The sequence below is a fragment of the Centropristis striata genome, chromosome 20, assembly GCF_030273125.1.
Source record: "Centropristis striata isolate RG_2023a ecotype Rhode Island chromosome 20, C.striata_1.0, whole genome shotgun sequence".
NCBI classification, from domain to species: domain Eukaryota; kingdom Metazoa; phylum Chordata; class Actinopteri; order Perciformes; family Serranidae; genus Centropristis; species Centropristis striata.
The window spans coordinates 27,226,360-27,237,415 of record NC_081536.1 but is presented as its reverse complement, the minus strand read 5'-3'; the positions used below and the strand labels follow the sequence as shown (position 1 = coordinate 27,237,415).

Genomic DNA, 11,056 nt, shown 5'->3' with positions numbered 1-11,056 from the left:
TACATGGACAGACACCGGCTGGTCCGCTCTCCACTCAGCTCTGCTCCAGACACCCAACCCGGGGCCGCCGAGCTAAAAATGACGCGCTGTTGGCGAGGAATCTCTCTCTCTCTCTCTCTCTCTCTCTCTCTCTCTCTCTCTCTCTCTCTCTCTCTCTCTCTCTCTCTCTCTCTCGCTCTCTCTCTCTTCTCTCTCTCTCTCCTCTTTCTCTCTCTCTTCTCTCTCTCTCTCTCTCTCTCTCTCTCTCTCTCTCTCTCTTCTCTCTCGCTCTCTCTCTCTTCTCTCTCTCTCTCCTCTTTCTCTCTCTCTTCTCTCTCTCTCTCTCTCTCTCTCTCTCTCTCTCTCTCTCTCTCTCTGTCTCGCTCTCTCTCTCTTCTCTTTCTCTTCTCTTTCTCTTCTCTTTCTCTCTCTCTCCTCTCTCTCTCTCTCTTCTCTCTCTCTCCTCTTTCTCTCTCTCTCTCTCTCTCTCTCTCTCTCTCTCTCTGTCTCGCTCTCTCTCTCTTCTCTTTCTCTTCTCTCTCTCTCTCTCTCTCTCTCTCTCCTCTTTCTCTCTCTTCTCTCTCTCTCTCTCTCTCTCTCTCTCTATTACACACACACACGCGCGCGCACACAACGACGCGCTGTCTGCTAGCACAAACTAACGCAGTCTCATTCAGTAGACCTATAATAAACCTCCTTTATAGGGTTATCATGTTCACATGTTCGTGTTCAAACCGTGTTGACAACCTGACGCCTGAAACAACTGAGGCTCTGAAAACCACAGCAGTGAAAGTCAACATCCTGTTACAAGATCAGACCGAGATAAAAAAAAAAAAAAATGGGAGAGGAGAGCTATATAAAAAAAATTCACCCTCACAGGTGTCATGAACATTTTAAGCAATTTAGTTATAGAGACCAAAACACTATTATTGTTTTTTTACCAGGTTGTAGGCATGTTTATTTTTGCTGTAAAGTTTGGCATTTTACACTGTAAAAAAAGAAATCTGTTGTTTTTACGGCAAAAAAACGGCAGCTGTGGTTGCCAGAACTTCTAAAAATACGGTAAAATGATATTAGCACTGTTGATTTGACTTTAAGATTGCCATTTTATTCCATATTTTATAGTCAAATATAAAGTTTTTCCATCAAATGAAACGCTGTTCTGCCATATAATTGACGAAAATAATTTATAAATGCTGCATAAATTAAAGATTTTACCATTAAATATTACATATTTATATTAGTATATAGTATATTTTTGTTAGAGATATGGTGTTTCATGTCTTTTGTTGTGTCTTTTTTAGTTATTATGTGTCTTTTTTTAGTAATTTTCATTGTGTGTGATTTTGTTTCTTTTTTGGTCATTTTGTTTCTTTTTTGGCCATTTTGTGTCTTTTTGTTTATTTTTTGGTCATTTTGTGTCTTTTTTTTGTCATTTTGGCATCATAAACATCAAGGGGTTGAACCACCATGCTCTCAGAGGGATCAAGTGTATTACTATTAATACAGTTAAGAGATCAAAAATAATGCACATGCCACATCTCAGCTATTTTTTTCTGGGCCACACACACCCTCAAGGTTTCAGGGTGTGCACATGTTTTTTGTTTTTTTCCTATTGAACTGTTCACATTATAGCTCCCATAAGGTGGAAAAAGTTCTAACATTATTTATCTTTTCCTCATTTTTTTAACATCACAAAAACCTGGCATTTTAACATGGGTTTGTAGACTTTTTATATCCACTGTACACGTGACTTCGGTCCAGGATGTATTATGTTAATTTGAACAAAACAAATAGATTTACTATTTGGATAAACCCGTTTCATATATGCAACAACATGGCCTTTGTTCTTGTGCCAACCTCAGGCCAAATACTTTAGTACCCCACTGATGGTTAGATAGATTAGTGAAAAAAGCAAAGTTGTATCTCAAATTGCAGCTAACAGTTTTGGTGTGTAAAGAGCATCTCACACTGCAGCAAAAGAAGTAGACTTATGATTTTGTACATACATATTCAGTTTAGCATGAGGAAAGATGTGTAGATGTAAGATTGAGTGAGTGCTGGGGCTGTGGAGGAGTTTCCTCTGGGGTCTCGATGTTTGGGAGGAAGTGATAAGCAGGGTGTGGAAACAGTTCTGTATAATGATGGGCAGATAAATGCGGATGCAGCAGAAATACCACATTCAGACAATGGTGGGTGCAAACATTGCACACAATCTTTCCTGTCCCTCAGACAAAACATGAAACCAAATCCACACTAACCTCGTTAACAAAATGTCAGTGTCTGACGTAAATAAACTAAGTGTAAGAAAACAGGACAATCATAGAGGGAGGTCATTAAAAAGACATGAGGCATTAAAGAGACAGTCCAACTTTAAACTCGCTGGCTTTTAAAGTCAGATGAGCAGATTGGTATGAACTGTATTTAGATCTGGTAATTATAGTTTAACCTGGCTGGAAGCAGGGAGGAAATGCACTCTTTAAAAAGCTTTTCTGTGGGGAATATGGGATATACAGGTACATCTCAAAACATTTGAATTTCATGAAAATTCTTTTTTGTCAATCATTTCAGAAAGTGAAACTCATTATACATCATATAGATTCATTACACAGAGTGAAATATTTCAAGCCTGTTTTTCTTGTATTTTTGATGATTCTGGCTTAGAGATAATGAAAACACAAAACTCCGTGTCTCAGAAAATTAGAATATTGATCAGAAGTTGAGTATGATGGTCCTAGGTCAGTGGTGGTTTGGGTCCATGTCCTCTGCTGGTGTTGGTCCACTGTGTTTTCTGAAGTCCACAGCAACATAGCAGCCATCTAGCAGGACATTTTAGAGTCTTCATGCTTCCACAAGCTCTTTGGAGATGCTGCTTTCATTTTCCAGCAGGACTTGGCACCTGCCCACACTGGCAAAGGTACCAAAAGCTGCTTCAATGACCATGGTGTTACTGGGCTGGACTGGCCAGCACACTGGGCTGAGCTCAACCCCATAGGAGTCTATGGGCTGTTGTCAAGAGGAAGGTGAGAGACACCAGATGACCTGAAAGGACGATATCAGAGCAACATGGTGCTGTAGGCTGATCTCCTCCATGCCACCAAGTATTAATGCAGTAATTCATGCAAAAGGAGCCCTTCCAAGTATTGATGTATTATTGATCTTTTGTAAAATTCTAATTTTCTGAGACACTGAGTTTTGTGTTTTCATTATCTCTAAGCCAGAATCATCAAAATTACGAGTTTCACTTTCTGAAATAATTGACTAAAAATATATTAACTTTTTCACAATATTCAAATTTTTTGAGATGTACCTGTATGTCTGTGTGTATATATATATATATATATATATATATATATATATATATATATATATATATATGTATATATTTATACCCATAGAGGTTCAATCTACATAACAGGATGTGTATGTGAAGGACTGTGTTAACCTGTGCTGCAGTTTGCACAAATTGTATGTAGTTTGAAAGATATGCCAATGTCCCAAGCAGAGTCCGATTAAAGATGCTAATGAGTTGCATGATGGGAAACGTAGGATTAAGTGTTTTACAGTTTTCCTTGACAGACGGAAACTGATGAGAGATTTGAGAGACAAATACATTGATTTAAAAAAAACAGTTTCAATCAATTCAGGAGCTTTCATATCAACCACGCTGAGCTTTGCTGACCTGACTCAGTCTCCAGAGGAATGACAAGGCATTTAAGTGTTTAGAAACAATGATGAGCTCAGAAGCAATGAAACCCAAGAATAAATCTATCACTTATAACATCTATGCATGAATGAGACCAATCTGCCAAATTAGGATTGAAACTAAATGGCCAATGGTTGTCAGAGCCAATTTAGGACAGAAGGATAAAGTAACATTATATTCCAACCTTAAAACTTCACAATTCTTTACATTAAGTAGGCAGCTCTTATTAGAGCTTATTTTTTTAGGCATAACCGGTTGTGGAGGAGACACTGATGCACCAAGGGTGTCTGAGCTGGAGAACAGGTAACATTTAATAGCAGAAGACACTGGTAAACATTTAATAGCCTCAGTTAGTAGCCCCTTTAAAGAATTTCACAGTTGCAGGGTATATTAATGTTTAATGATGTTTTAATGATAAATTATTTGAAGTACTCGGACACTGCTATTGTGGCGTGTATCAGGAATGGACAGGAATCTGAATATAGGGATCTGATAAAAGCCTTCAGTGACTGGAGTGAATACCTATGGGGTGGACATGGAGGTGGTGCCAAGTTATAAGTATCTAGGTGCACTGCAAATACCAACTGACAAAAAATTTGAAATAAATAACTAGAATTGAGCAAATACATGCTGGAAACAAGTAAAAGTATCTGCCAGTGCAGTAAGTACTTTTGTCTTTGTAAGAATTAAAAGGCACTGGAAAAACAATGTCTAAAAATACTTAATTTGAGCAATTTTTGCTCGAAAGCCCAACTGTAGTAACATTAAAATAAACCAGCAATACTTGAAACTAACACTTTTTTTTCTAATATCAGTATCTGTGGCTAGATACTGGTGGTAGAAAATGCTTTTGTAATAGCATTTAAACTACATGAAACTAAAACTTTCAATTGTAGCCAATATTTTAGGTAACAACTCACCATATTCAGCAGTTGAATAGATTGAAAAGCATGAAACGCTAACAATGGCAATCCTAAAAAGAAGTCTTTACACAAGACTGAAATTTCTGCTAAAAATGCTTATTCACTCATTTTTGTGACAAAATGACTTCTTTAGGTTTTGTTACCTACACATGACAAAAAAAGATTCACATTCTTAAAATAAGCACATGAAGCTCTGGTCCGTAGGTAAATTATACTCAAAACAAGATAATTAAGATACTATAGCTAGATATAAGAAGAAAATACTTGGTAAGCTCCATGTTTTTTTGCAGTGTGTATACCTGGATAATAAGTTGGACTGGTCCCTAAACACTGACGCTCTGACAAAAAGGGGCAGAGCCGCCTTTTTTTCTTCTTGAAGCTCAGATCTCTAGACATCTGTAGTAAGATGCTGCAGATGTTTTATCAGTGTGTGGTGGTAGTGTGTTGTTTTATGCTGCAGAGATACAAAAGATCCTTCTCTCCTACAGCCATCAGACTGTCTCACTCTAACAGAGATTCTACCAGACTAACTGAATTTACCCTCAGGGATGAATAAAGTAATTTTTAATTTTTTAATTTATTTAAACATTTAATAGCCTCGATTAGTAGCCCGTTTAAAGAATTTCATGGTTGCAGGGTTTATTAATGTTTAAAGATGCTTTATTTATAAAAGATTTAAACATGCAAATAACAATCTCAGTAATAACTCAGACATGTGGAGTTTACACTGACTCAGACTTGCATTGTGTTCAACTCCTTCCTTTACTCATCCAATACATGTGTTGTTTACCTGTTGTTGAATTCTACAGGATCATCTCAATACATTAGAATATGATGGAAGTCAAACAGCTCCAACCAAGTATTGAGTCATATAGATGGACATAAAACCACTGAAACTAAACCAAAAGTTAATGCACACAAAACATCAAAGCCCAATAATATTAAGGAGCTGTTATGCATAGTGAGAATGATGTCGATGTTATGTTAAATGTTTTCTTTAAGCTGTGACTGTCAACTATTTCATTGTTGTGTTCAAACACATTTCCATTTTAAACACTTTTAAAAATTGGTCTTTTGTGATATTCACATTTTTTGAGACACTGAATTTTAGGTCTTTATTAAATGTAAGCCATAATTATTATAATTAGAAGAAATGAAATACATGAAGACATGAAATGTTTCATTTTGTGTGTAATGGATCTATATAATGTGTTATTTCCACTTTTTCAATTGAATTACTGACATAAATAAACTTATTTATGATATTCTAATTTATTGAGATGCATCTGTTCAGTAGCCTAAAAGTCCAGCAAATGATCCTATTCCAGTTCCTAGTTCAGTCCTTTTGAGCCCGCACATATCAAGTTTGTATAAGTTCTGCCTTCAAATGTATTTTGCTAGATCTCATTCTGCTGGTTGGGATATCTCTTCAACAGGGTGTTGACTTGTTTTGGGGGCAGACGTCCTCCCTGAGGGGTGTCCCGTCCAGATTTATTCCTCATGGCAGCCTGTGGTGGAGAAAAACAGGATTTTTAAATGAGAAATGCGTGCATTAAGTACAACAAAGAAACTTTGGCACACGGCAGCTCAGAAAAGTGATTTGGCTCAATGTCTCATGTGTGGATATTTGTACACTGTAAAAAAAATGTTTGTAGAAATTACAGCAAAACTAAAATTACATCAAAAATAGGCTGTAAAATTTATAATTGTATATCGTAGTAGACACTTTTAATTACCGTAAATCAAAGAATAGCACAAAACTTTTACTTTTTTCTGTCATAAATTGGAAGAAACGCACAGTTTTGCTGTAAAAATATAACATTTTCATGCAAAATTTATGGAGAAATACCATGATGTGTGAATGAATGACACAATTACCCTAAAAATAACGGGAATATTCAGTCTAAATTACAGTTTTTGCTGATATTTACATTTAAATTTAGAAGAGAAAACTCAATCACTGTAATTTTTACGGTGAAGTTCTGGCAACCACAGCTGCCGGTATTTTACCGTAAATTAAACAGATTATTTTTTACAGTGTAGTGTATCCAGCTTTCTCTGTCCTGAGCACATATATACATAATATGTATATATTTAATGTGATTATTTTGACTAAAATTGTAATTGCAATGTAATTCACAGTCTTGAATTAATCAATTATTGCACCAATATGCTAATTTTTATTGAAAAATATATGAATATGATCATTCTGATCAAAATGAGTGGTGGGGACATTTTTGCAGCACCACAATACTTAATTCAAAATGTAATTTCTACACATTTTTTGCAACACAGTGGGCCCAGTTTGGAATCCGTCATGCAGTCCTCTCCAGCCTGGTTTCTATAGGCAGATTTTAAAATATACATTTAAAAAGTAGCATCCATGCAAAAATCCTTTAAAAAGAATTATTTAATAAATATTTTGGGAAAATATAAGTATAAGTTCATAAAATTAATTTTATATTCAGTAGGCTATTCAATTTAATTCTCCTAAAAACCCAGAGTGTCCCCCATACCAGGATGGTTCGACCCAACCTGTCATATGACACCTGGCATCACCTGTCAATCACTTGAAGACTCAAAGATGGAGTCGTGGTTGAAGCGTAGCAGTTATAGTTTTAAATGGTTATATGCTCACTGTTTTTACTACATTAGTTTGAATCACTACATTTTAGTGATGAGAAATATTTGCAATAAATTTAGTCATGGATTATTAACATGAAAAATAGTTTTTTTTTCCCCCAATTGTATGAATTTTGTATGTGTTTATCAGTTCCAAAGTTTAATAAATCAGACACTGATGGCACAGCGCTCTGTTTTTAAGTTTGTTTTTTTCCGAGCCAAAATGCTTTGCCCTGGTTAGGGGGTACTTGGCTGAAAAAATATTTCACATTTACTGAAAAAAGGTTGAGAACCACTGGTCTAATATATAGAGACCTCGTCACTAGAGTTCACGACATCGGAAGACACAATATGGCCAAAAAGAGGATTTTAAAAAAACAAATAAGACAAAGGATGGAAATAGACATTTTAGGCAGGTACAGAAACAAAAGCAAAATTGACATTAAACGTAAAACTTAAAAAAAACCCAAGTATATTTTTGTATTTACAGTTATATACTCAAACAAGCTCAGTGAATATCTTAAATTTGGAGCACAGACTTAAAGCTTAATCCCCAACTCCCATCATATACTGTATATAGACATACAGAAAATATCTAGATTAATATATAGATATATAATAATATAATATAAGTGTACTTCCTGTGAATGTGTCATTTCCCAGTGTGCATTAGAAGACATTTTGGCATCATTTTAAGGGTGTAGCAGCCACTGTCCGTTCAGCCACCTCCTTTAAACTGAACATGCAGGTCATCTTACAGCGTAAAGCAGTTTATGTGTCAGTTGTGTGTCTGTGCTAGTGAACATACCCGAGCCATCTCAGCACAAGTGTAGAATCCTTTGATCTGGTTAGAGCACAGACCGTCCACAAAGTTGTTCTTCTTCCAACAGGCCATTACGGCCATCATCTCTGTGACGCAGGTGGCCTCTGTGTGCACAAAAAGCTTCATGTTACAAAATAATTAAGCACCTTCTGAACCGAAAAACCTTAAATCAATATCAATCCAGGCCTTTCCCTTAATTTCACCAACCTCACCTGGAAGACTGATCCAAAGCACTACTGACCTATAAAATACTGACAAGTTCTTAGAGACAGACTCAGGTAGTGCTAGAGTGATCAGTCCACAATTCGCTCCTGGAGTGTTTTAAGAATGAATATTTGAGCTGTAAATTCTATTATTATAAAAACATTTTGGAGTCTGAGTATTAATTATTTTATGCAAGTATATTAGTACATTAGCAGATAGTCTATCCTTGACTCTTAACCAGGGGAGACGTTCTTGCATTTTAGTCTGATGCAAATATGGTTTAGCCCTAAAAAAGTTCTAACAAAAGGTTTCTCAGTGGTTTACAGTAGTATCAGACAGTTAAAAACTAAAAGTTTACCAATTTTTGACTGTGTCTTTAAAATGACCATTACCCCTTCTAGTCAGGAGGCGGAGCTAAATAAAGGGGACACATTGGAAAAAAAAAAAGCTCCACATTTGTTCCACATGCTCTCTGTCACCATAAGTTTAAATTTTTGGTTGGAGCCATTTCATCAAGATTGCGGATCGGAGATGGCAGCCATATAAAGTCTATGAGAACTAATATATCTTCCAAGCCACTCAGAAGGTCAATCTTGGTGTCAAAATATACATTTTCTGGGTCAAGGAATCATTTAAAGTTATTGAGAATATAACTAGATGATTATTTGATCTAATAGGTATGTTCATTTTCACCATGTATTTACGTAATTTCCAACTCATTAATATAGGCCATATACGGTACATATATTCTGAAAAATGAATAATGCTGGGCTTACACCAAAACATTTTCCCAGTCCCTGACGAAAAGCTGAAAGTCTTAAGTAAATCTAGGAGTTTTAGGGGAGTCACAGCGCTCCCGTCATCTCCATGGTTAAGTTTAAGGTAGTAATCTGCTCTGTTTCATATCAGTCTTTTCCTAGTCTTGGGTTTGGATCATATCAAACGTGTTTGATATTATCTCAAGTCTCAGTGACGTAACACAATCAGCAACCAATAGATGAGCGGGGGAAAGGTCCCCAGTTCCAGACCGGCCAGTAAAACCACTTCCACAGGAGAAAGGAACATCACAATAATGCTAGTAAGCTCAGTCCTCAATACAAATATAGTGATGTCATATATTTAGATTTGTGGGGGCGTTGTTTCTCAGTAAAGAGAACAGTAAGGAGACACAGTTCAAATGTATAAATAAATAATAAAAAATAAATAATGGATAATGGAGTTTTGTGGCGTCTTCTCTTCTTTTTTTTTTAATTTTATTATTATTAATTTTATTATTTCTAGTGTTATTTCCACAACACTAGTTCTTTGAGATCAACCAAGACCCAGTGTTGCAGCCTTGTTTTGAGACACTTGTAGTTAGTTTAAAAGACTGTTGGATGCATTATAGACAGGACCGAATTTGGGAAAACCACTTCAGAAAACGAGGTGGTAGGCATTTTGGGGTAAAAGTGTTTTCTTGGTTGTTCCTGTTGTATTTTTTGTGTGCTGAATCCATTTCTGCCAGATGTCAAGCTGTAAAAGTTACAATTTAGTCATAATGATTGATTAATTAGCATAATGATTGATTAATCGCCCAATATTAGAAATGGCTACAATTTTCCCATTTGTGAATATATAGTATATGGTTGTTTGGTATCATTGTAAAGGGGGCATCCATGGCTTTCATTTAAGCCTAAAGTTGTATCTTTCTGACAGACACAGAGGTCACGTGACCTCTTTAAACCATAAGTTACACACATTTTCCCACATATTTCGCCTAAACTATATAGTTTATGTGATCCCTGTAGGACCAAGGGACATCAGGGATCCAAAAACCAACAACTGCAATACTTAATAGACTCTGTCAATTCAGGAAAAAATATGATATACCCATACTATTTCTTTGTGAGAGGTTATTGTGAGCCTTAAAATCAGAAGTCAGAATGATACAACTTTGGGCTTAAATGAAAGCCATGGATCCCCCCTTTACAATGACGCCGTAACTTTTACAGCTTGACATCCGGCAGAAATGGATTCAGCACAAAAAATACTATAGGACCAACCAAGAAAACACTTTTACCCCAAAATGCCTCCAGGTTTCCAGGATTCTGAAAATACAGCCCTGTCTGTTAACGGACGGTGGCCGATTAGGGACACAGTCTCTCTCTATACACACATATATGACATATATTATATGTCCAGTACCTCCTTTGTGTAGTTTTCTGTTGGCCACTTCGTCCCGGAGCACCAGAGGCTTGTTGGGCTTCAGGACCGGCTTCCCGTTCTGTCTGCTGAGCAGCCTGCTGACCTTCTCCTGGAACAACACGCCTCCCTGGGCCGACATGGCTCCTCACTGACCCGCTGCTGCTCCTCCTGTTGCTGCTGCTCCTCCTGCTCCTGCTCCTCCTGCTGCTGCTGCTGCTGCTGCTGCTACACTGATGTCCGGACCTGTCCTCCGCCAACCAGGAGAGGAGAAAACACAAAACAATCCTCACTTCAACACCTACGTCTGTCTGAAGATCATCAGTGGAGCGCCATGTTGTGCCGTAAAACGAAATTAACCGTCGTAAAACACGTGTAGCCAGTGATTTTTTTTTCAAAAACTTTATTGAAAAGTCAGATATTACAAACAGTAAAAACAGAACATTAATACAAAACAAAAACAGTATGTTCTAAAGAGTGCATAGCTCAGTGGATGGTAATAATAATAATAATAATAAGAAGAAGAAGAAGAAGAAGAAGAAGAAGAAGAAGAAGAAGTATGTTCTAAAGAGTGCATAGCTCAGTGGATGATAATAATAATAATAATAATAATAGGTA

General features: G+C 36.5%; 1 protein-coding gene across 1 annotated transcript; it reads right to left on the bottom strand.

The window, feature by feature from the left end:
* Window positions 1-5,246: 5,246 nt before the first annotated feature.
* Window positions 5,247-10,778, bottom strand: chchd1 (coiled-coil-helix-coiled-coil-helix domain containing 1). Its single transcript, XM_059359338.1, has 3 exons — window positions 10,442-10,778; window positions 8,039-8,157; window positions 5,247-6,116 (listed from the first exon to the last, which is right to left on the bottom strand). Exons 1-3 carry the CDS (start codon window positions 10,578-10,580, stop codon window positions 6,006-6,008), a joined length of 369 nt encoding a protein of 122 aa, XP_059215321.1. The 5' UTR covers window positions 10,581-10,778; the 3' UTR covers window positions 5,247-6,005.
* Window positions 10,779-11,056: the final 278 nt, after the last annotated feature.